At 41.1% G+C, this 27,022-nt stretch overlaps 1 protein-coding gene and 1 long non-coding RNA gene across 2 annotated transcripts; one reads left to right on the top strand and one right to left on the bottom strand.

Annotated features, from left to right (window-relative positions):
- The first annotated feature begins 1,528 nt into the window (after positions 1-1,528).
- Positions 1,529-3,606, top strand: LOC148802999 (uncharacterized). The gene is made up of 2 exons (XR_016081242.1): positions 1,529-1,669; positions 2,976-3,606. It is a non-coding gene; the product is annotated as an uncharacterized LOC148802999 (long non-coding RNA).
- LOC104605780 (amino acid permease 6-like) lies at positions 2,689-26,040 on the bottom strand. Its single transcript, XM_088896413.1, has 7 exons — positions 25,808-26,040; positions 25,450-25,683; positions 25,165-25,258; positions 24,813-25,027; positions 24,516-24,661; positions 15,870-16,097; positions 2,689-3,365 (listed from the first exon to the last, which is right to left on the bottom strand). The coding sequence occupies exons 1-7, from the start codon at positions 25,878-25,880 to the stop codon at positions 2,943-2,945; spliced, it is 1,413 nt and encodes a 470-aa protein (XP_088752539.1). The 5' UTR covers positions 25,881-26,040; the 3' UTR covers positions 2,689-2,942.
- Positions 26,041-27,022: the final 982 nt, after the last annotated feature.

A 27,022-nucleotide genomic window follows, 5' to 3' on the forward strand; every position in this document is an offset into this window, starting at 1 on the left:
TCCTTGTGCTTCTTTTGTCTTTGTTGTTTCATAGTTTCCTACCTCACAACAAATAGGGGTAGTTGTTAGCACCCGATTTTTGCTCAGCTCACCACCTGAACCTCCAGTTTCCCCCAAACACCTGATCAAACTCTTTTGATCCCTTTGAAATGGCCAAAAACCCAAATCTCAACCCCCAAATCCATAAAATCCATTGTTGAACCCACATAATACCCTTAAAGCCTAAAAACACCCCTTCTCTCTAAATTCCCAAAATACCCTTAACCAAATTACCAAAATACCCTTGCTTAGATTCCAAAATAACCCTTAGCTAAATTACCTAAATACCCCCTTCTTCCAAATTACCAAAATACCCCTTAACCAAATTACCAAAATACCCCTCACCCAAATTACCAAATCATCCCCTGTACCAAATTCCCAAAGTGACCCCATGCCAAATTACCAAAATACTCTTCATGGTGAATACCTAAAAACTACCCTCTTTTCAATTCAACAAAACTACCTCTCATGCCAAATGACCAAAATGCCCTCCATTCCAAATCCCTAACAATACTCCTCTCCCAAATTCCAAAAATGCCCCTTATCCCCTAATTTCCCAAAATACCCTTAACCAAATTTTCTAAAATACCCCTTCCTACAAATTCCTAAAATACTCCTTGACCAAATTATCAAAATACCCCTTCCTCTAAATTCTTAAAATACCCCTTGACCAAAACACCAAAATCCCCCTCCCTCTAAATTGCCAAAATACCCCTCAAACCAAACTCCCAAAGTACTTTCCATTCCAAAATATCAAAATACCCTTCATTCTCCAAATACCCCTCTAAACCTTTTTGTTCAAACCCTAGATTACCCCAATCACCCTCATGATACCTAATTTACCAAATTCCCCTTCACCCAAAAATTTCCAAGTATTCTCCATCCCAAATTCCCAAAATACCCTTCAGACCTTAAATTACCAAAATACCCTTTTTGAACCTGAATCAGCTAAACACCACCTCTAGCTTGTATCACCCCCCCTCCAAAACCTAATTTACCAAATCAGCTCCCCTCTTTTTGCTATAAGTTTATTAGCCTCCCTTTCCTCCCATTATAAGAAGAGGCTCGGTAGATGAGGGGAGGGGGGAGCTCTCTCATTGTTTTCCTTTTGAAGGGTTGTCGAGCTAAGAATTCAGAGAGAGGGAGGGAGAGTTAAGATGAGAAGAGGTCGAAAGAGGTCGGACAGGTGGAGTTTGAAGAGGAGGTAAGATGAGAGAAGATTTGAGAGGGAGAGTAAGCGAAGAAAAGAAGTCTAGAAAGGGATCGTTGAGCTAGAACGGTTTCAGAGAGAGAGAGAGAGAGTTTGAGAGAAATTGAGGGAGAGAAAAGAGGGAGAAACAAATTGAGGCTGGCTCGAGGGAGAAGAAAACCCTGGCCAATGGTTCAGTCTTTGCTTTCTTGTCAAATTCCAGAAAAAGATCTCGTCGATTGAAAGGTTTAGCAAGAGAAGGAATCATTCTCTTCTCCATTTTTTTTCTTTGCAATATATCTGGCCATCGATGGTTTTGTCATCCTCTCTTGTTCGAATCCGAGCTGTAACACCACGCCATTATTTGAAAGAAATTATCTACGAGGGTCGAATCCCTAGGTCATCTTGTAGCATTACCAACCCGTTCTAAGGCTACAAGAGGTAAAACCAATTATCTCATACTCTCCCTCTTTTGAAATGGATTTAGTGATTTAGGCACAGTTCTTTCTTTTGTTATTTTATAATTTATTTTGCTTTGTTTAGTCTTTTATCTTGCTTCAGAGTTCAAATTCGAGAATAGTTGTGTTTTTCGGCGTTTGGGTGGGGTGGGGTGGGGTGGGATGGGGTGGGGGGTAGATATGCTCTCTTAAGACGTTTGACCAGATAACCGAGTCCTACGGTGGGGTCCTAATAGAAAAGGGTTTGGGTTTGCTACCCTTTTGCTCAGGCCCTTATGTCCAAAAGGGGTTGGTTTAGAAGTGAAGGGAAGCGCCATCGTAGCCAAAGAGCATACATTCTCAGTTCCCATTTGAATCCAAAACAAAAAGGGAATTTCGGCATTCACAATGACAAGAGAGAGGGATGCTTCCCTCAACTTACCCAGAATGGTCTCGACCTAGCCATGGTATGGAGTCACTAATTTCTAAAATATTTCACAAATCCAATTTCAGGAGGCCCATCACTTCGGGTTAGTTGTTTTGATGGGTTGTGATTCCTTCTGGTTAGCCATGAAGTGAACTGCCGGTATTTTCCCAACGTTCACAATGATGTACAATATTAAAGACAATTTTACATCAGTTCATTAAAACACTTGTTGCATTTGCATGGTTGGAATGCAATTTTATTTGCACTAGTACAAATGTATGGTAGTGCAAATAAAAAATGCAAATTCTCGTTTAGTTTTGTTTTGTATTTACTTCATTCTGTTTCATGTCTTAATTTACTTCATCTGTACTGCAATCAAACAAAATAAGCTAAAATGTAAAACAAAAATAGGTTAGAATTTACACTCAAATCATTTGTAATGCAATAGTTTTGCATTAGTACAAATTTATTTGTATTGCAACAAAGCCTCAAAGAAGATATGCTTTCATTGGGGATTGCAAGGAACTGCTGCCACCACAGTCACGCACCCGTAGCAGATGTGCTTTCAGTCCATTCATATATGACCCAATCATAAATAAATTGAACTCAGGCTGCAGTGCTATGGATAAGATTCGAATTTCAATTTGGAAAAACGGATACATATTTGAATCCCTACCTTAGAGAAGTTTAGCAGAAAACAGTTTCTAACCAACCACACATGAACTTTGTTATCCTGTTTCTGTAACTCTCTTCCCAGAAACACAAAAGTTCAAATAAACACACTGTATGGAAAGATTATTGCTTATATTGTTATTTAAAAGAAAATAGTGGTACATGCATTTCACTTCTGCTATCTAGTCTTGAAAGGCTTATAAGTCTTCAGATCTGCAGCAAGCCCCTGAACAGATCCAACTGCAGCAACAATTGACACAACCAAGCAGGCGAAGCTCAACATTTTGAGCCATGTCCATGTAAAGGAAAATCTGGGTATCCTGGACTGTGCAATGTATATCTCTATGGGGAAGTATACACTCAATGGCCAGTAAGAGAATGCTCCAATCAGGCCCAGAAAGTCGTTGAAGAATGGGAATATCATCGCAACTATTGCTGTTGCTATCACATACACCGTTCTCCATACCAGTCGGAAGAAGTTAATATGGTATGTGCCATGTAAAGGAATATTAACAGGATGTTCTTTAGTTATGAATCCATTATCCGGCCAATGGTTTCTGCAGAAGTTTTCTACATACGCGAACAAGATTTGTGAAAGAAGCTGCATGTGGTTGATAAGCCAAGTTAAATCATGAATGAATGTAGAGCTGATCAAATTTAAAGGCTATTACCTAAGGTCGGATGGACTGGATACAAACCTAACCCTTTGTTTTTTTTTTTTTTCTTTTTCTTTCTATATACATAGTGGCTATTCTCAGACTTGAACCCATGTTTTAGCTGTCCACGTTCAATAGTCTCTGTTTTGTACAGGAGTAAACAGCAAGATTTTTCCATGTTTTCAAGTTTGACAGTCCAAGATTTTACCATTTTAGAGCAAACTAATTCAGGGGGGATATCAGTAAGAACCAGACAGCAAATTAAATCACATTTCAACCCCGAGAAAGAATGTTTTTTTTTTTCTTTTTTTCTAGGGTAAATTGCTAAAACCTCCTCTGAAGTTTGATCATTGCTGAAGCCTCCCTAGAAGTTTGGTAATTGCAATCACCTCTCCTAAACTACTGAAACAGTTGCAAATTGATACCTTATGTTAGAACATAGAATCTTCCAACAATAGGCATGAAAATGCCCAAAATACCCATACAGTTACTCAGTTACTATTAAGGCTGGTTTCTATGAAAAAGGTGGTACAAATTTTATGAACAACCAAAAAACAGAATTTTAAGTTGCAGCTTTACCTGAGTGATTGATATGAAGGGGAAATTTAAAAAATAAATCAAATTTGTAGAAGAGATTGGAAGGGCTTCAGGTAGCGACTGATTGATAGAAGAGAAAACTTAAAAAATAAATATTTTGGTAAAAGTAATTACATGGGTATTTTGAATTTTTTCATGCTTCTTGTTAGAAGATTTTAAGAGAATGGATCTACTTACAACTGTGTTAGAAAGTTTAGGAGAAGTGATTGAAATTACCAAAAATTAGAGGATGTTTCAGCAAATGGTTAGAAACTTTATAGGAGGTTTCATCAATTTACCCTTTTTATTTAAGGGAAAGGAATCTTTACTTTTAATGCACGTTAAATCATTTGGAAAAATTTTCCACTTGGGCTATGCTTGTTTAAGGTGTAAATTCAATTTTACACAGATAAAATATGAACTGGTTCAGTTATTGATGGAAATTGAAACTGGTTGCTTTTGAATATTTATATCAATCGTGTTTGATTGTTTAAGGTGTAAATTTTGATGATTTTTTTTTTCGGAATTTGGAATACACGTCAGTGTAAATATAGCCTATAGCCTATAACCTGGTACAATATGTAGCTTTAGCTTATAGTCGATAGCTTGTAGCTTTAGTCTACTACAACCAACCTGTAGCTTGTAGCAGATACATCATTGCTCACCGGCTCTTTACTCCATGCTTCTCTTCACAATTTGCTCTACTACAACACCAAATGAGAGAGAGTGAGAGAGAGAGAGTAACGGAACGAAGAACCACTGGAGATAATGGTGGAGGAGTACAGGATGAGATAGGAGGACGTGAAGGCTGCCAGGGCAGAGGCGTCTAAGAGGTCGTTGGGGCAGCAAGGAGGAGGTGTGACCCACCCATGCTGCGTTTTACCCTTCTCTCCGACAACCATTTCTGCCGGGGGATTTATTTTAGTGGCTGCCATCACTTACTTCACCTTGCATGCTAAAAAGAAGCCTGAAGCTTTCCCTTGTCGATGTGGCCAACATCGCCACTGGGAAGGCCGACTTTGCCACCACCCAAGTGAGAGAGAGATCTGAGAATGGTGCCGACAAGAGTGAAACCACGAGCAAGATGGAGGTTGTTGAGACGGAGCAGACAGAGAAATGGAGAAGAGAGACGTTAGAGTAAAAAGAAATTTACTTCGATGGTAGAAAAGGTAAATTTTACATCGATAATTTTGATGTATTTTTTACATCTAGGTGTAAAAATATTTTAAAATGGAATATGACACTGATTTATGATGTAAATATACACTCTATCCAAATCCTTGCAAAATTGAACCAGGGTGTATAATTTACCCTGATTTGATTTTACACATCAAACAAACACGGCGTTGGAAAAAGTTATGGTACATTGGTCCTCTCTAAAAGCCAGGTTATATTGAAAGTCATGAGACCAAATTGCCTAATTAATAAGTAGATCAAAGAGCCAATAGACAAAAGACAAAAAAAAAATGAAAAAGACAAGGGTGGGGTGGCAAAACTTGAGTCCAAAGACATTTACATTTTAGATTTGGAGCATGATGGAGGGTGATTTGGCCCAACCTCATAATAAGAGAACACGTGGACATGACTCGACATAAGTGATAGCTCAGTATAATGAGTTCAGTACAGCTCAGTGTAACGAAGCTCACTAACCTAGTCTGACAGCCCGCCTAAAGTGGCAGCTCGCTATAAGATGATACTTCATTGCCTCGAGCTAAGACTCCCCAAAGTAAGAAGCACCTCGAGCTAAGATTCTCCAAATAGGGAGAATCCCGAACTGAAGGCACTTCGGGTTAACTTCATCAACTCCCTAGCATAAGCTCGCTCCTGCCTAAGGCTACCTCAGGGACCCACCTCGGAGAAGCACCTCAGCGCATCACCAGTAGCTCGGTATAAGGTAGCTCGCTGCAGAGCAGCTCGGTGTAAGGTAGTTCGTTGCAGAGCAATTCGGCGTATCGTAGAAGATTTTCTGTCTGACAAACATACCTTCCAAACCTGGAGACTGCACCCACGTCTCTCATCTGGCGGCGTCGTGCCTGCCAACCTTGGAGGCTGTCAGAATCGTACTCTGCAACGGTCACCTTTGCCCGACAGCTCATCTCTGACAAATAATGGCCAGCCACTCCAACCCGTAATTTGACAGCAGATCGCCGCAATAGAGATTTGGAGGCGGTTACACACAAGTCAGAATACCAGTATCTAAAGACCCCGACCCCCAGGGGTGAAGGTATTGCGTGATCAACACTCTTAGCTCTTTAATTTCTCTACAACTCTCTCTCTCTCCTTTGCTCTCCCAGCTTACTAACTTAAGCATCGGAGTGTTCCCGCCGGGTGAGCCCCCAGGATCCTTCATCTTCTTCCTTACATTTGTCTCTCGTCCGTCGCTAGTTAGGAGTGCAACCACTTCCAGCTAGGAGTGACCAGATCGCGCACCATCAATTGGCTTCGTCTGTGGGAAATGCTTCGAAAAGCCTTCTTCCACCAAATCTTTCAAGTTCAGTTTCCATGGCTTCCTCCAGCAATGCCGGATGCAGTGCGGACATGAATGCCTCTAGGGAGCAACCTCAGATCTCGAGGGCGTGCATTGGTTAGTTCACCCTACCACTCTTTGTGGATGGAGTTCCTAATCTGAACGTGCCCCAGATCATGACACCTGGGAACGCTCCACTCCCTTCCACGGCAGGTGCAACCTTCACCGAACCATCTCTTGTTCCCCTGGTGACCGGACAAAACCAACTTGAAGACCTGGTACACTACATGCGAGCTATGCAAGCTCAAATGCAACATCTCTAGCAATTCCAACTGTATCAGCAGCAAATTCTACACCAGGTTTATCAGCATTAGTATCAGCAACAGTTTCCATCGTTGCCTTAGAACCAGCAGCCGATTCCACCTCAGTATCCAGCCACACAACAAGCTAAGCCTTGCTGTCAGAATGAACACCCCCTTCGCCGGGGAGAGACCTCCCGAATCCAGAACCCTCTTGGGAGTCGGGTCTCGTTCCGTGGAAGAAGAGAGAGACGGGCTACTCCCCCCACCTCGCAGCATGTGAATAGATCGGGGGATTCTCAACCTGCCAGACCCGCCTCACCTCGGCTTTCAGAGTTCGAGATCCCGCTCGTAGAAAATCGGTTCGAGGTCCTAGCCGTGGACTCCAGACAAAGTCCCTCGATCCACAGCCATCGCCAGCAGTCTGAGCCACTCCCCGCGAGAACGGTGCCTGACAACACAGAGGCCAACAACACCAATGCAGAGTTGACCAAGAAGCAACGGATATGCTGTAGAGCTCGCCGAGCTACAGCCCAGAACTTGCCCGAACTGCCACCACTCCTCAAAGGAAAGGAAGAGGCAAGCTTGAGAGCAGTGAAAGCCACTTCGCTCCTCTATGTGCCATCCCCCTTGTCTCCCGAACTCCTGGCCGTCCCGATGCCCAAAGATTTCAAGGTACCTCCCCTGGACAAGTATGATGGATCATTCGATCCGAATGATCATGTAGATTCTTTTCAATCACAGATGCACTTAGCCGGGGTAGGTGAGTCTTGCATGTGTGTACCTTTCTCCACTACATTTAAGGGGGTAGCTCACACATGGTATAGAAACCTCGCCCCTGGGACAATCAAGAGTTGGGCGCATTTCGTGCAAATCTTCGCCTCACACTTTCATCACCAGCAAGAGGTGTTCGAGGTCCCAAGAAAGCCTTCTCGGCATAGTCCAGAGGGAAGGGGAATCTATCCATAGCTACATCAAGAGGTTCAATGATGCATGTCTGCAGATACCTGATCTAGACCCCGCAATGAGGCTCACAACAACCAAAAGAGGCATAATGCACAAAGAGTTTAAGTGGCATGTGGTGGCCAACAAGCCCAAGGATGTGACCCAATTCCTCAAGCTCACGGACCAGTTCATTGGAACAGAGGAGGAGATGAACCAGAAGAATGAGAACCCACCGGAGAAGAGGAAAAGAGAAGGTGAGACCTCAACCAACGGGAACAACAAGAGGAAGAAAGAACCAACTCGGGGAGGAAAGCCAAACCATTCTTTTTGAGCTCCTCCAGCTGAAAGGACGAACTACATGCCCTTGAACGCAAAGCGAGCAGAGATCCTCATGGTGATCAAGGACGCGTCTTATGTGAAGTGGCCACATCAGATGAGAGGAGACCCGAATACAAGAAATAAAAATTTGTATTGTCATTTTCATAGAGATCATGGTCATAGCACTGAAAATTGTAAAAACCTCTACGATGAGATAGAAGAACTCATCCGTCGCGGGTATTTAAGAAATTTTATACAAAGTGATAATAAAACAGGATGGCAAGGGGAGCAAGGAAGAGACGATCCCGAGCCTAGCAATAGGGAGAATGAGCAGCCACAGAGGCAGCCTCCCGAAGAGAAGCAAGTTCGAGAAACCATCCAAATGATCACCGGCAGATCGATCGTCGCGGGCTGCACCTCAGCCGCGGCAAGGACCTCGGCTCACGAGATCGAGAGAGAAGAGCCGAATCCCTCGAAGCGGCCAAGGGTAGAGGAACCCATTTTCTTCACCAAAGATGATGCGTGCGGAGTCCAGTACTCCCACAATGACATGCTTGTTGTAAAAATGAGAATCAATGATTTCGAGGTAAGGCGCGTCCTTGTCGACTCCGTCATTTCGGCGAATATACTCTTCAAGGCTACAGTTGATAAACTTCAGCTTCGGGAAAGTGACCTCAAGTCCACGAACACTCCCTTGGTGGGCTTCACCAGAGAGAAAGTCAGGCCCCTGGGGAGAGTTATAGTACCTGTGGAGGTCGGCACATGGCCTAGTATTGTGAGATTCGACCACCTCTTTCTAGTGGTCGTGACTCCCTCCCCGTACAATGCCCTAATAGGTCGGCCAATCATCCATGCTTTACGCGCAGTGGTGTCCACCTATTACTTGGCTATGAAGTTCCCAACGGACTTCGGAGTAGGGGTAGTGCGGGGCGACCAGCTCGAGTCTCGCAAATGCTACGTCGTCGCCCTAAAAGGGAAAGCCAAGGTGGCCGATAACCTCGAGTTGGAGCGACCTACGGAGCAACACGAAGAGCGAGCTACGTCCATAGAAGAGACGGTCACTATACCTACTTCGAAAGACGATCCAGCTCAAACTCTCCAGATCAGCGCTTCAATTGAGGAGCCTCTATGATCTCAGCTAGTAAGTTTTCTACTTAAAAATTTAGATAATGGTCTGTGGCAGAGATGCCTGGCATAGACCCCGGAGTCATTACTCATAAATTTAACACTGATCTGGTAGTTAGGCCCGTTAGATAGAAGAAACGAAACCGAGCCCCAGAGCGTTGAAGAGTAGTCGACGAGGAGGTTGGGAAGCCCCTTGCAGCCGATTTCATCAGGGAGGTCCATTACCCTCGCTGGGTAGCCAACCTCGTTCTGGTAAAAAAGGCCAACGGTAAATGGCGCATGTGCGTTGATTATACCAACCTGAATCGAGCTTGCCCGAAGGACTGCTTCCCACTCCCCAAGATAGACAGCTTGGTGGATGCGACCTCGGGGCATGAGCTGCTGAGCTTCTTGGATGCTTATTCGGGCTACAATCATATCAGAATGGACCCTGCCGATGAAGAAAAAATGGCCTTCATAACCGAGCTAGGCCTGTACTGCTACAAGGTCATGCCCTTTGGGCTAAAGAATGTCAGGGCTACTTTTCAAAGACTTGTAAACCGATTGTTTGAGCCCTTAATCGGCAAAAAAGTAGAGTGTTATGTAGACGACATGGTCGTCAAAACTCAGTTTTCAAATGATTTAATAAAAGATCTGCATTATATTTTTGAAATTTTGTGCAAGTTTAACATGAAATTAAACCCGAACAAGTGTGTTTTCGATGTCACCTTGGGTAAATTCTTAGGTTACATCGTCAACCGACGTGGCATTGAGGCCAACCCTAATAAAATTAAGGCCATCTTAGATATGAGACCACCCCGAAAATTGAAGGAGGTTCAGAGGTTGAACGGCTGTATAGCCGCTCGGAGCCGCTTCATGTCTAAATCGGCAGATCGTTGTATGCCTTTCTATAAGGCAATTAAAAGAAGCAAGGACTTTGAGTGGACCGAAGAGTGCCAGCTCGCATTTGACGAGCTCAAAAGGTGCCTCGCTAGCATCCCAGTGTTAACCTGACCCGAGGAGGGAGATATTTTGGAGCTGTACCTCTCCGCGAGTGATGAGGTAGTCAGCTCGGTACTGATAAAATAAGTAGATCGGATCCAACGACCCATCTATTAAGTTAGTAAAGTGTTGTAGGAAGCAGAGACGAGGTATCCAGAGATCGAAAAGTTGGCGTATGAGATCGAAAAGCTCATACGATCGTTGTCCTCACCAATAAGCCTCTGAGGCAAGTCTTGCTTAAGCTTGAGGTCTCCGGTAGGTTGACGAAGTAGGCCATCGAACTCAGCGAGTACGACGTCTAGTACAAGTCGCGAATTGCTATCAAGGCCCAAGCCTTGGCCGACTTTGTCGCAGAATACACTTTCAGTACTGAAGTCCCCAGATCGGATGAGCCCGAGTATAGCGAGGAAGCCTCAACTAGCGCGGCCTCTCTCCTGGTCAGACCGAACCCGACCTGGGATGAGGAGCCCTGGATCCTCTATGTGGATGGCTCATCAAATCAACAGGGTAGCAGGGCTAGAATCGTTCTGTACGGGCCAAAAGGTGTGAAATTGGAGCATGCGCTATGCTTCGAGTTCGCTGCGTCCAACAATGAAGCGGAGTACGAAGCGTTGATAGCCAGGCTAGCCCTAGCAAATGAAGTGAAAGCTAAGCACATCGTCATCTGTAGTGACTCCCAGCTCGTGGTCAAATAGGTCACCGGTGAATATGAAGCTCACAAGCCAACCATGATCGCCTACTTAGCCAATGTCAGAGAGGCTCTGCTCAACTTCCAGTCCTACTTCATCAAGCAGATCTTGAGATCCGAGAACGCTGAGGCTGATGCCCTATCCCGATTAGCTAGCACAAGCGATAACACCATCAGAACCGTGTACATAGAGAACCTGCCTCGACCTAGCATTCTCGAGGGGGCAGAGGAGGTCGCTCCTATCGTACAAGTAGAGCCGAGATGGGTTGATCCAATCGCGAGCTACCTGCTACACGAGACCCTCCCTGCAGATCGTAATGCTACCAGAAGGGTAGAGCGTCAGGCAGCCAAATGCGTCATAATAGACGGACGGTTGTACCGAAGATCCTACACGCTCCCTTATCTGTGCTGCTTACGACCTTCCGAAGCTGAGCTCGTGCTCCGCGACACTCATGAGGGCTTGTGCGACGGACACATGGGGGGCAGGGTTCTCGCCCAGAAGGCGCTACGACAGGGATATTATTGGCCAACGATGAAGGCAGATGCGACTAAGTTCATCAGAAGGTGTGACAAGTGTAAGAAGCATGCCAACATCCACCGCTAGCCCGCTGCCGACTTCAAGTACCTCACCAGCCCATGGCCCTTTGCACAATGGGGGATCGATATACTCGGACCATTTCCACCAGCAATAGGACAGAGGAGGTTCTTAGTGGTGGCAATTGATTATTTCACCAAGTGGTTAGAGGCTGAACCTCTCGCAACGATCACGGTGCGAAGTGTGCAGAATTTCTTCAGAAGAATATAGTTTGCCGTTTTGGACTACTCCGAGTGCTCATCTCTGATAACGACAAACAATTCGAGGACATTAAGTTCCAGAACTAGTGAAAAGACATGGGAATACAACAAAATTTCACCTCAGTGGCAGACCTTCAAGCGAACGGTCAAGTGGAGGTCACAAACAGAGCCATTCTCCGCGGACTAAAGGCACGTCTAGCCCGAGCTAAGGGACTGTGGGTAGACGAGCTGCCCAACGTACTATGGGCCTATCGAACCACGGTGAAGACCGCAATGGGCGAAACCCCTATCAACCTCACTTACGGTATGGAGGTAGTGATCCCAGCCGAGATTGAGGTCCCTACACTACGCCTGGAAGCATACGACGACAAAGCAAACAAGGATGAACTACGCACCAACCTCGACCTCCTTGACGAGGTACGGGACCTTGCATACATAAGGACCGCAGCCTACAAACAGAGAGTAGCTCGGTACTATAACACTAGGGTCAAGAAGCAGAACCTCCGCGTCGGAGACCTAGTTCTTCGTAAAGTCATGGTACCTGAGCCTGGTGTTGGTAAGCTCGGGCCAAATTGGGAAGGACCCTACCGAGTAAAGCGGGTACTTGGGGAAGGAACGTATGAGCTTGAAACCCTAGAAGGGAAGCAGGTACCTTGGGCATGGAAAATTTACCAAACTCCAGAAGTGAGTGGACCACAAGTCGCTCCTCGAGCCTATGGACCAAAGTGCCGAGCTAAACCTCAGCACATACAAGACCCAGTCACTTCCTTGGCATGGGCAAACTCTAGAAGTGAGTGGACCACAAGTCGCTCCTCAAGCCTAAGGGCCAAAGTGCCGAGCTAAACCTCGGCACCATACAAGACCGAGTCACCTCCTTGGCATGGGCGAACTCCAAAAGTGAGTGGACCACAAGTCGCTCCTTAAGCCTAAGGGCCAAATTGCCGAGCTAAACCTCAACACCATAGAAGACCCAGTCGCCTCCTTGGCATGGGTGAACTCCAGAAGTGAGTGGACCACAAGTCGCTCCTTAAGCCTAAGGGCCAAAGTGCTGAGCTAAACCTTGGCACCATACAAGACCCAGTCGCCTCCTTGGCATGTCCAGAAGTGAGTGGACCACAAGTCGCTCCTCGAGCCTAAGGGTCAAAGTGCCGAGCTAATAAAAGAACCTCGGCACCATATAAGGCCTAGTTGCCTCCTTGGCATTGGCGAACTCCAGAAGAGAGTGGACTATAAGTCGCTCCCCCAGCCTAAGGGCTAAGATGCCAAGATAACAAAAGACCTCGGTACCACCAAAGACCTAGTCGCTAGTTCGACGTAGGCAAAGTACTCTAAAAATGCCTAAGGTATAGGCAGCTCAGGTATGAGCACCTATGATAGCTCGGGCATACCAGGCAGTTCAACATAGGCGAAGTAACCAGTGCACTGACAGGTTAGGCATGCACCCTACAATGCCGCTCACTTCGGCGTACACCTTGTGAAGTTGCCTCTAAGCACTGAGTGAGTTCAGGATAACAACTAAGGAACCCCCACTTCGGTCGTCTAGCTTGATGGCTTAACAATTCAGGAAAATGGCATCCTCAATTTGCGATCAGAAACAAGGAAATTGCACGACACTTAGCAAGAAAAAAGTGTTTCATTAATTCTGCAGTTCATTACAAGGATGGAAGAAACAAAAAATGCTGAGCTCGTAGGCTCGAAATACAAAGACTACTTGAACTACTTGAGGGGCTCGTCGCTCTTGCCCGAAGCCTCCGCGGAAGTACCAGCCTGGTCGGTGGCATTAACCTCTCTAATGTCGTCATCCTCCTCCTCGGAGTTTGGGTCTTCGGCGGCTTGGAGGGCTACCTCTCCTGTGATTCGCGAGGTAGTGATGGCGCTTACGTCGAGTTGCGGGAACTTGCACTTGATTAGCCATCTACTGAGCTTGAAGCCTTTGTGGTAGGCCTCCACCAATGCCCCATCGAACTCCTTCGAGTTCTTGTAGTCTTTGACAGCCTTGACCTTGGCCTCCTCCATGGACTAAAGAAAGATTTCAGTCCACTCCTTGACATCCGCCTCGAGGTTCTCTACCCAGCGCTCTAGAGTTCTTCTATCCGTCTCAAGGTTTTCCACCTTGCGCAGCAGGTCTTCCTTCTTCGACATCAACGACATGATTAACTCTTCCTGAGCTAGCGCATCGCCCTCTAGCCGGTGGATCTGGCCGCGAGCTAATTTCAGCTCAGTATGGGCCTAACGGGATGAACTCTCGATGGCCGGAGCCTGCTTCAGGTGTGCCTCAGATTGGAGAGTTAGGGAGTGCACGGCATTGTTCACTTGCCAAGAATGCCAGTTAGTACCAATAAGGCTACAAATGCAAAAACTAAAGTTTAAGTGCGACCTCAGAGTGAACACTAGTGAACTTATGGCGAAGAAAATGACTCGGGTCCCCCCTATTTATAGCTGCTATATCTGGGAATCAATGGTCAAGATCAGGACGATCCAACGACTCTCAAGAAAACTGGCTGCGCGACCCCCGAGGTGAAATCAATTTAGCGTATTTTTTGGCGTCTGCGGAATCTATAGATCGCGTGACGTCCGCACGTGAAATGCATGCAACCCGGGTTATCCTTGATTGTGACAAGCAGCGAACTGGTCCGACCAGCGAACTATCTGACTAGACAACCTAGACTTCGAGCCAAATCCACCCGTCGTGTCATGAACTCCCCACACCAGGTCAGGACCCCTGGCCCGGGGAGTGGGGGGTAATTGATGGAGGGTGATTTGGCCTGACCTCATAATAAGGGGACACGTGGACATGACTCAACATAAGTGATAGCTCAGCATAACGAGTTCGGTACAACTCAACGTAACGAAGCTCACTGACCCAGTCTGACAGCCCGCCTAAAGTGGCAGCTTGCTACAAGATGATACTCCGTTGCCCCGAGCTAAGACTCCCCCAAGTAAGAAGCACCCTGAGCTAAGATTCTCCAAGTAGGGAGAATCCCGAACTGAAGACACTTCGGGTTAAGCTCGTCAGCTCCCTAGCATAAGCTCTCTCCTGCCTAAGGCTACCTCAGGGACCCGCCTCGGAGAAGCACCTCGGCACATCACCAGCAGCTCGGTGTAAGGTAATTCGCTACAGAGCAATTCGGCGTATCGTAGAAGATTTTCTGTCTGACAACCGTACCTGCCAAACCTGGAGATTGCAGCCACGTCTCTCGTCTGGTGGCGTCGTGCCTGCCAACCCTAGAGGCTGCTAAAATCGTACTCTGCAGCGGTCACCTTTGACTGATAGCTCAGCTCTGACAAATAATGGCAAGCCACTTCAAGCCGTTATTTGACAGCAGATCGCCGCAGCAGAGATTTGGAGGCAGTTATACCTGACAAGTCAGAATACCAATATATAAAGACCCCGACCCCAGGGGCAAAGGTATTGCATGATCAGCACTCTTAGCTCTTTAATTTCTCTACAACTCTCTCTCTCCTTTGCTCTCCCAACTTACTAACTTAAGCATCGGAGTGTTCTTGCCGCGTGAGCCCCCGGGATCCTTCATCTTCTTCCTTACAGGTGTCTCTCATCCATCGCCAGTTAGGAGCGCAGCCACTTCCAATTAGAAGTGACCAGATCGTACACCATCAGAGCAAATATGAATTTTTTTTTTGCAACATCAAAATATCAGAGTTATGTGTTGCAAGGAGCATTAATATGAATTAATAAGATGATTTGGGTCTTATATATGTCGACTTTCAATACATTAACCAAATTCCTAGAGAAGAGGAGGATTAAGGTGAAATAACTTGTCAGAAGAGAAAAACTCATTCAAATAGTTTACCTTTCATTATTTGATGCACTTCCTCCTTATCACAGGGTTATGGCAATTTTCCCTTGTTTTTTTTTTCTCTAAAAAGTTTATTGTTTTTGAGCCAAGATGGTCTTCCTTTTCAAGAATTCCATTCTGCCTTTGCCCATCCAAGTTGGCAGTTTATACATTTAGGCCGAGATTGACCAGCCCATCATGGCCCACCATGCAATAAACTGTAGCAAAAACTAAAGACCATAATTTTACCAATATCATCATTCAGCCTTTTGAAACTTGTCAAATCCTATGATAAATCTGCTGCATGAACAGCTTTTCGCTGAAAATTTTGTATTTTAGAATTTAGATGAAGATGAGGATTCTAGTTTAGTTATTATAGTGGTAGCCTATTTATTTTGTTCTCTCTTGTAAGTTGCTTGTGGTCTGTTGACGAGTAAGATAAGAACAAATGAGCAAACCTGATATACTCCAATGAGATGGATGGCAATGCAAACATTGGCAAAGTCAATGAGCCAAAAGGGTTCATAAAATCCAAGCCCAGTAAGAAAGTTTCCTGGTGCATCATTCCCAAACGCAGCATAGCCAATGCATCCACATAGTATGTAGAACATGGCTGTGGTGGAGACCCCAATAAACGAAGCCCTCTTCATCACTTTGTTCTCTGGGGGACTTGATTTTAGTGTGTCCTGCAATTCATAGTTTGCCTTCAAGACGTCAAATGTAGTATATATATATAGAAAGTGAAAAGCATAGCAATGATGGCTTGTTCAGAAACTCTTGTAGGTATGGTTTTCAAAACCGGAGCGGACTGGATGGATCGGAAAAACCTGGAACAAGTCAGGTGACCGGTTTCTTTTTTCCCTGAAACTGAGATTTCTCAAATTAATCATTCAAATCGTTTGAATTGTTTTGATATTTTTTATTTTTCAAATTTTATTTTTTATTTTTTTGTCAAAACAGGCTGATTGTTCGGTTTGAACGGTCAAACTGTTCGACCCGATAACCAGACCCCTGACCAATTCAGTTTCTGGGTCGGTTTTAAAAACCATACTTGCAGGTATAGAAATTGCATATGGTTTATTTGAAGAGGGAAAAATATGATTGGTTTAATTTAATTTAGCAACCACGGTTTTATGAATTAATTAAGAAAACCTAAACAGCTGTTGAGGATTAAGCTGAACCATCTTAGTCATTGGTTGACAAATGATTCAAAGTATTGTCAGTATATTTAAGTACTACCCACTGCTTAAATTTTAGGAATTCTTTGCAACTACTTGATTATATTTTTCGGATCAAATAAACATAATTCCGCTGCTGCTTCCCTCCAACCTGAGAAAATTAGGGATCCAATGGAGCATCTTAAGAACAGTGAACGATGCATGGGGTTGTGTACCAAGTTCAAGCACATGTGCCGAATGTAAGACTGTAAGATTGTAATTTGAGTGGACCCAACATGAAACTGGCCCAACCCAATCTCATGTTTTGCAAGGGTAAGTCCATAGTCTTTGATGTTTGGCCTATGGGCTGGAACTTGGTCAGCACCTAGAAATTGGAGTTTGTCTCTCGATGTAGGGCTGTAAATAATTCGGATCGGATCTCATCTCGTAAGAGCTGGATTCGGATGTCCCTTATTCTTAACAAAGGGGCGGGACCTGCTCTTCACAAATGGGCGCCTCACAGATATATCCACCGTGCATTGAAAACATCTCCCGTGAAAAATAATAATAAATATGAGTTATGTTCTCAATACATAATAGGAGGTGTGAAGAGCAGATTCAGTTTCCCTAACAAATTGGATTGAACCGATTAATAGCCCAAGGCTCCCAAACCCTAATCGATTGGGCTGCCCATTGCCCCTTTTCTTCCTTTCCTCATTTGGTCCCCTACTCCTCTACCCGCTAAGGCTGCAAAATGTAAGTCTTCTCCTCTATCTCTCTCCCTGTAGTTATGGGGCTAAAATCGGATACCTGTTAAGCTATCGAATCCGAATCATGAATTGTAAAATCCGACAGTTTAATGTTGCATTCAATTTGATCTGTTTGCCGCCCTATCTCGATGAAGTTACCGTATAATGCTCATACTTATCTATTTTTCTTGACAACGATCACCATCCTAAAAAATTTTAGCCCATTCTCATTGTCTTTTCTCTTCTATTTTGTTTTCTTTTTATTTTTATATATCTCACACTTAAATGTCTTTTTTCTTGATTTGTTAACTAGATCACTATTTTTGGTTTTACTTGCGTAGGGTTTGATAATGCTAAAATAAGGTTTGATTTAGGAACGTTTTCAAATGTTTGAGATGGCTCATGACTAAAATGTATTCATCTTTTTAATATTACAAGAACACTTGAAAATTTTAGTGGACTTGAAGAGGAAATCCCTTAGAGTCCAAAAGCATTGGATTCAGAGTCTCTCTAGTGGTGGGTACACATTCAACCATTTGGATTGAATAGGTCAACCCATGATGCCATAATTAAATAATAAAAATCTAAAAACATATGAAAATACAAAAGAATTATAGAAAATAATGCAATTTTGTCAAAAATTTTGGATAGTTCTCTAATATTTTAAATTCATCATATCAAACAAATGGCAAGTATGATAAATAAGAACCTTTTCTATTAAATGAAGGAAATAGAATACAAATCTTAAAATTGACCAAGTAATGAAATCATTTTCCTATCTAGGTGGTTAGTCAATGGTTCAAGTAGTAGGGTTAAATGAGTCAATCTATGATATCATAATTAAATAATAAAAATTAAAAAACACATAAAAATACAAAATAGTTATAAAAATAATGAAAACTTATGAAAAGTTTGTGCACATCTCTAGTATTATATATTCATTATATTAAAAAAGTAATATAATAAGAATTTATATTATTTTGTTAAATATATAATAAAATAAAGGGAAAATTCCACTTTAGTACCTTGAACTTTGGGGGTAGTGTCAAGTTAGTACTCGAACTTTCAAACGTGTTGCTATAGTACCTAAATTTTCAAAAAGTGTCAAATTGGTCTCCATCCTTAACCGACCATTAGTTATCTATTAAAAATATTAAAACTACCTTCAAAAGAAGATATTTTTCATTGTCTTCTACTTCACTAACCAAGTCAAATGGTTCAATGGCTCAATTAGATATGACACAATGTTGTTGACTAAATCAATGAATTTTATGTAGCCAAGCAATTTGATGATAAATAGACCTAGAATCCGACTTAATAGGTCAATCGGTCTAATGGGTTGACTGACTATAGCCTAAAAGACACCAATTAAAAACCAATGTTTTAAAAATAAATTAGATATGCATTTCCCTTCTAATCAAGCAAAATCTATCCACTTGTGATGTCATAAATTAAATAATAAAATATAAAATATTTTATACTTTATAAAAAGTCTAAACATGTCCTTACCTTAATATTATATAATTGTCATGTTAAGCAAAAGTATATTTAAAAATGAGAATTATTGTCATAAAATACATAAGTTAGAAAAAGATAATCAATGCCTTACCTATAGCCCATTAACCTGGTCAAATACTATAGTTGTTCGGCCAGCAAGGTCACTTGGTGTAGACCAAAGTCAATAGTGTTTTGCAACAAGGCGGTTTATGCTGAGAGTCTGAGACATTAACAGACTAATCAATTTGGTTCAACCACAAACTAAAAATAATGACACGAATTCATATTTGTTTAATTACTTGTCTTTGTGACATGAATCCTAATAAGAAAATTGAAATTATATCTTCATCACTACCACCAATTGAAAATGTCCATGACAATAACTAAGTGAGAGTAGATTTAAGAGAATATTAGATAAGTGTCTCAAAGTATAATCTTGTACATGCAAATAGGGGTGCAATTGAACCAAGCTGATTTGAACTTCGGCATGTCTTAGCTCAATTTGACTAAAATACTACTATTTTCAAGTTTGAGATTGATTCAAACTCTATTTTTCAATTAAAGTTTGGTTTGAAATCTCAAAAAAACTAATATGTTTTTATATTTTATAATATATATTATAAAAACTATAATATATATCCATATACCTATATATAAAATTGTCAATGATATAATTTTGGTTTTTCCAATTTTATCTTTACAAATTTGTAAATCACATAAGACAAAAGTAATCATTACACTTTTTCACTTTCATATTTGTCATTAAATTTTTTTAATTATTTACAATTATACCACCATTTAAAAGAAAATTAATGAATTTCATCTCTTTCATACCCTAATTCTTTTCCTCTCTCTCTTGCCTAATATTTAGGATTTTCAATCGGTTTGACCTGGTCATAATTGCTTGTACCAGTCCCATTCTAATAAACTTTATTTATTCATTTATTTATTTTACTAAGTTAAATCAATTATTATATATAAAATTTTATTTATTTAATTATTTATTTATTTAGAAATAATTTACTAACAAATTATTATTAGCCCAATATTTGGGACTATCAATCCCCTCCCAATAAACTTTATTTATTCATTTATTTATTTTATTAAAATAAATAAATTATTATATATAAAATTTTATTTATTTAATTTACTAAATTATTTGTGTATTTAGAACTAATTTATTAACAAATTATTATTTGCCCAATATATAGGGTTATTAATGGGTCTGGTCTGGTTCAGGATAGCATGTACAAGTCCTGTCCCAAAACTTTTATTTATTCATTTATTTATTTTATTAAATGAAATAAATTATTGTCTATAAAATTTTATTTATTTAATTTACTAAATTATTTATTTTTTAGGAATAATTACAAACAAATAATTACCATATCTTCGTCCCTACTAGCGGGGACAAGGTTATCCCAATCCCTGTCCCCACAAGGATCCTCACTCATGCTTTTTCTATGGTGTCAACCATTTTGTTTTTTATTTTATAAAAATTAAAATAGTTAAAATTTACAATCTCCTATGAAAAAAAATTCTAAGTATATTTAAACATATTCAACTATATTTTTAAAAATATTAATATACATATATATGTAGATACAAGCTTACATATATACATATATAAGCAAGGATCCCCAAGGGGTGGAGCTTATATAGGGGCCTTAGGGAAAATTGCCATCTCTAATAATCATTGCTATATTGTTAATTTTATAGAGAAACAATGTTTTTTATTTCCTCATTGTATATATTGCTATTCTTATTTATTCTCAACTGACCCCATTTGTACCTTTGTAGCTGCCAAGGGAACACTCTACGAGAAAGTAAAAATTAAAGACAAATAATACTTACCCAACTAACAAAAGTGATTATCCACTCTCTAGATTCGTCTTTTGTATATTATTGATAGTTATTGTTTAGAATAATTATCATATAATCAATTATTCTTCCAAGTTGTAATAATCTTTGTACATTATGGTTATAAAAAAAATCTAATAATGTAATTTTTTTTCTTGATTCTATTTTAAAAAATTATTTTTCATATTAAATAATTTTACTATTATGTATATATTTTTACATTAGATATACATGCATAGCACGTGCCCTTCATTTATACCACCTATACTTTGTGGGCATTAACACTTAACCCTCCTAAACATTCATTTGTGACAATACACCCTTCACACCCTTTTCAAATTCCAACACTTTGCTCCCTCTATTAGCATTCCACTAGTTAATTTCAAAAGATGTTCTCATGTGACTGTCATGTGTTGAGTTGAAATCAGGCCCTCACAAGATAGTTTCCCACAACGTCCCATAGCACATCCCCATTGTGTATTGGTAACATCTTCTGATGATGTCTCATCATTTCTGGTACTTATCATCGGGAGATGTTCCTAATACATATCAAGGATGTATTGTGAGACATTGTGGGGGGTTGATTTCAACTCTCATGTGTTTGTTAAACATTTCTAAATCCCCAAATTACTCTTTCTTTAATGTGCTTTGCCTTTGTTAATTATTTTCATCACTATGAAATGTATCTTGTTCGTATGAATCTTGAAAGGACATTTTAGTGAATTAACTTCTTCCATCAATCCAATTAATGCCAAGGAAGTAAAGTGTTAGAATCTAAAAGTGAGCCAAACATTTAATTGGTCACATTCAAATTCAAATAACTAGTTGAGATTACCCTAAAATTTGAACTCAAATTTAGATTAGAATATGTAATTGTATTTGCACTAGTACAAATGCATGGGAGTGCAAAAGAATGCAAATTCTAGTTAATTTTTTTTTTTAATTTCTTTTGCAGGGCTAGGGTAGCCCGTCCCCCAACACATAACCCCCCCTCCCAACCAGCTGGTTGGTAAGGTCTCCTACTGGTCGTAGTGGAGACTTGAGATCAAATCCCAACTGGTTGGCACCTTGCAATTTTTTGCTTGAGGTCTTATTTTTATTTCATTTGCATATTGCCATCAAACAAAAAATTTAAAACAAAAGTATATCAGAATTTGCATTCAAATTATTTGCACTACCATAGTTTTGCATCACTGCAAATAAATTTGTCCTACAACCAAAAGCAGCAAGCTCGATTCAATTACAACCCTACTTGCGATTGAATCCCTTTTTGGCAATTCTGCCCTCAAGGTTTTGAAAGAATGGTAGGATCCATCTAATGGACGCCATAAAGGTTGCGGAATGGGTGGGGCGAATTTCAAAAATTTCCTACCTTCTCCCAACTGGGAATCATATTCCCTGAATTTAGAATACAATATTCAAGGATCTACTTGAACCTTAATCAAACCAGATCTGTACCAAAAGATAAATGGGAGGATTATACCTGATCCGGAGAAGCAGTATCTCCCAAAGTTGGTGTTCACGCCCAAAGAATGCTCCAAGATCTGTCCCTGCTGAAGATGACACAGCTGTGGATGGAACAGAACCAGCAGGGTGCGTCCTACACACTGGATCCTTCACAAGAATCCCCTGGATGTACTAAACACTGAATTCTTTCAGTCTTTCTTGCAAGACTGATGTCAAGAACTGGTTTCTTGACCTTCTTTTCTGCAAAGATCAAATCTTGCAACAATGCAGATGGCGGCGGCAGGAGGAGATTTCCAGAAACGAAAAAGGCTGAACTGTTTTCTTTTCTGGAGAGAATGAGATCTAATCTCAATTCGTAGGAACCTTTCTTGCTTACCAGAACCTCTTGGATCGAAATCTGATTTCCCTCTCTTGGTTCATTCGAAAATCTCCTCTCTTTTCTTCTTGATTAAGAAATCTCCTAATTAGGAGTTATCCCAATCCAAAACAGTATTTGGATAGGGGATAATCTTAATCCCTTTCCCAGATAGAGTTAGCTTACTCCTGATCTTATCAGGAGGTTACCAGATTCAAATCTGATTTGAATTTGGTCTCTAAGAGTGGATAAGGCTAAGAGCCCAATCCTTTTTGCTAACTTCAATCTCAAATTCGCCCCATTGATGGGTGATCATATCAGCCCACTTCGAAATGGGCTTTTGGCCCATTAAGTATTCAGTGTTTAATTAGTTTCCAATCTGCTGCCCAGTTGGGCTTCTTTGTATGGCGTGGGACCCAAGCATTGATCTACACACCAGCCACATGGGTTCGGCCCAGCCTTTAATACAAGAACCAGCCAAATTCACTGAAAATCTCAATGAACCCCTTGAGTCCATCGTATGAACCCTATGGGCCCAACACTTACATTAAGTGGTCCCTGTGCCAAGCCATCTTATAAAAACCCAGGGACTGTGGGCAGGTGCAAGATTAGCCCAACAGGTATTATCCTAAATGGTCTTACACTTAACCTCTCAGCCCTTAATGATCAAGCACTGCCCGACAAGAGAGGACCTCTCCCTCGGCTGCAAGGAACAGTGCCGCACTCTCCTCTCACATGGATCCCGGGAATTAAAACCATTTGCAAACATTTTTGAAACCGTACATATATATGTAAATATATTAATTTTGCAAAAACAAAATTCCAACGATTGAAATCAACTGCCGGCAGTTTGGTTTCCATCAGAGAGAGTGCATTCCCGATCATTACCCTTTGTCCGACAAAGTGGCCGATTCTGTCACTATGACCACCCACTCAGACGAATTCTCAAACTGCCCCAACATACCCAGGTTTTGATCCCCACTAAGGATCTCACTGATTGGCATATCAAAGGCAGCCTGATCCAGCACCTAGTGAAGTGTCATAATCGAGTCTAGGGGTCAGGTGTAACTTTCCAGTTTTGCCCATCTATCTCCAAGGTCCAGGGCAAGACTGGAAATCTGGTCCGGTTCAAGGATTCAAGTAATCCCATGCTGTATGTGCCTCGGGTCTTACCCTGATGGCTGAGACAGGCCATCCCAACACTTGGTGGCACACCAGTATCAGCCTTGGCAGGATAAATCTCCCCAGACTTATCCAACGGCTGTGAACATTTAAAACTAACATGAGTCTCTACAAATGTCCAGTTTTAGGGTTTTACACAGAATTAAACCAAACAACATGAATCAAACATGCACTTTATTTATTTCCACTAAATAACAAAAGTACATCAAAATGATTGAAGCTAAGGGCATACAAAATTGTCTAACAGGTTTTGCTAAGAGCATGATATTACATACCACCAAAAATGAGGAGCATCAGCTGCATTGATCTAATAGATATGGCTACTTATTGCAGCAACAATGCAGCCCTTTCTTTTTGGGCTCCATTTGTTTGCGATACAAATGCCAAACTGGGGTATTTATGTACCCGGTTTCGCATTTGCGAGCATTTATTTGAAACGTAAAAAAGTAATGATTATCAGAGCAAAAATGTATTTTCTGATACCTTTGTACTCTGAGAAGATAGCATCATATTATCTATTTTTTGGATACAATTTTGTTTTCTTTTGATAATTAACTTTTTGACCAAAATTGGTGCATTGGAGCATAAGATAGTTGAAGCATTTAATGATGGGCCCATAATTTTGCACCCATTTCAAACAAACAAGATGATTTCCAAAACGATTTAAAATGTGAATGGTTTTTGCATTCATGAACAGAAAAATGGGTAAATATGTAGTGTACATATTTGTCGTTTGCATTGCAACCAAAGGCAGCCCAAGTATCAATCATGCTCCGCTGCATTTCTGTTACCAAATTTCTATTTTAAGAAAATGAATATGGCATAAGATTGGCTTGCCTGTATCTCAACGAGGACGGGAGCGAAGCTGTAAGAAAAGGCAATATCTCCAATGGCCTGGAAGATCCTCCACACCTTCTCAGTCTCTGTGACATCCACTCCAACTTCGACCCCTCTCCAACTGTTCCTTACTTCATGGCTTCTCTCTGCAAATATACCAAATAGCAGGGAGCACCTTACTTGAGCAAAACGAATTACACCATGCATGCATTCAACAAAGAGGAATCATATCCCCCTTACTGTATCCCATATCGATCTATGTTTCAGTGTTTTTTGAATTAGTTGCTAATTACCAACCTGCAATTTTAGCTGCAGCGAGACCGATGCCTATAAGAGAATAAGAAAATGACATCAGAGCTGCGACGATAGAGAGCCAAGAGAGCTTGTGAATGTTTGGAATTTGGGACAGAACTATCTGAATGCATGCGAAGATGATTGTGTAGGGATAGTTTGATACTTTGCAGTTCGCATGGTGGCCGTTCATGTGGAAGCAGTTGGACCTTTTAACTGCCCTGGTCGAGATAAAAATGAAAGAAGAAATCGATCACCAGCCATTCTAACAGCATTTACAAATACACATCTGCAATCAGCTAAAGCTCATGAATGAAAAGAACAAATTTTCAAGCTTTGATGGAGCTTGATTACATACGCCATACTGAGAGATGCGGTGATGGTGAATCCAATGGTAGCCCCTGCAAAACTTCCATATTGAGCTATTCCACAAAGCTGAACCTTGATTCCACCTGAAGAAAGTAAAAAAGAAGGAAGAAAAGCAATAAATAAAAGGAAATTAAAATCAGAAACCCATCAAAGATTTCAGACTTTTAAGGTCACCACCCTCTTGGCATATCAAGGTTTTGAATTTGAATTTTGAAGGGCTCGGCTCGCTTTTGTTTCTCATTGAATGTTGTGCTCTCAGAGCTAAATTTGTTACCTAGATTGGCTCTCACAACGTCCATGTAGGTATAGTTTCTGTTGCCAGTAACAGGATCAGGAGACCTGTAACAGTCAGCGAGAAGAGAGGATGTGAAACAGGCGATGACAGAAAAGAGCACGAGAGCAGCAGGTCCAGCAACCCAACCCAACTGAGCTATAATCCAAGCTAGGGACAGCACTCCAGATCCAATAACAGTTGTAATTAAGTGAGCACTTGCAGTCATCAACGTCCCTTGAGATCAAAACAAAAACAAAACCCAATACAAGTAATTAAATTTAGAGAAGATTAAAGCTCAAAATAATGAAGTTGATCGAGTCTGATCAGAACTTCTAAATTTTGGTTATAGAAACAATACCAGTTCTCTTTACGCGCCCATCGTCGTCCAAATTCTTTTCACAGGCGCCCCATATGAACTCTTGGTCTGACATCGGTAGCCCAGACTTTATTAGCAACAGGAGTTTTGCTTTTCATCCAATTAATGTCATTAATAATTAACTACATTGGGTTGTGGAATTATAAGTTTGGCTTTGGGCAAGTCGCAGGCGTTGCTAGTGCTCCGAAGTCCAAACTCGAAGAACATGCAACAATTTAGAGAAGGTGAAGATAAAATGAGAATCCAACACAACTCTCTCTTCACTGACCAGAAACCAGAGCTTGGATTGCGTGAAGCAGGTGATCACTGTTGTTGGTATACGTTTGTCGATATATTCGAAACTATGCTTCAGCTCCTTCATTCCTGGGGAGTTGTGCCACCAAAGCCGTTGATAGTAGTTAATGCATCAATGCGTGGTGCTTGGGAGTTGGGACCGATGCCAGTGTCTACGAAATCGGTACCACATCAGCGATTCTTCCATTATTTTGCTGTTTGGTTTGAGAAATCTCCAAATTGGTCAGAAATCTATAAAATCGGGAGAGGAATCATCATTTTCGATGATTTTTCTTTTGATGCTCGTTCCGATTTTTTTAGATGACTAGTAATTAAGAGCATATTTAAAGTTTTTTTCATCTTATTCACTTGAATTTTGGATATATCATAGTTAAGATTAAAATTAAAAATTAATAAAAATAATATTATTAAAATTTTTAAAAACATTCATTGTACTTTAATAAAAATAATATATTAATATTTATGAAATATGAATATATTACAATCATGACCGGTTGTAATATATAATCGAATTCGATTCGATAAATTAATCAGTAAAAATTTCTTATTCAAATTCGATTGGTAATAGTATTCATATAATTCAAATTCGATTCAATTATGTCAAATCTCGAATTCCAACTTAGATTTTAAAATACCATTTTCACCTCTACTCTTGAATATAAATAGAGTATTTTGGTAATTTAACACCTTTCATCAACTTAACAATTAGGGGGTCTTTGTCGATCTGTCACAAACCCTATAATACGGGAGGTCTTTATAATTTATTAAATTCAAAACAAAACCCACTAAGATACTCCTTTGACTCATCATGTTATCGTTGTGATAACCAAAAATCAAATGGAAGGTTTACCAGTGATGACATCACCAAACAAAAACAGGTTTTTTGTTGAACTTAGCAAAATG

The sequence above is a fragment of the Nelumbo nucifera genome, chromosome 1 (genome assembly GCF_055504915.1).
Source record: "Nelumbo nucifera cultivar China Antique chromosome 1, China Antique-T2T, whole genome shotgun sequence".
Classification (NCBI taxonomy): domain Eukaryota; kingdom Viridiplantae; phylum Streptophyta; class Magnoliopsida; order Proteales; family Nelumbonaceae; genus Nelumbo; species Nelumbo nucifera.

Coding starts and splice junctions, on each gene's coding strand:
- LOC104605780 (XM_088896413.1), bottom strand. CDS start 25,880: ATGTCAGACCAAGAGTTCATATGGGGCGCCTGTGAAAAGAATTTGGAC. Junction 25,028..25,164: donor ACCGCATCTCTCAGTATGGC/GTATGTAATCAA, acceptor TATCTCGACCAG/GGCAGTTAAAAGGTCCAACT. Junction 16,098..24,515: donor CCGTCCTCGTTGAGATACAG/GCAAGCCAATCT, acceptor TATGAATTGCAG/GACACACTAAAATCAAGTCC.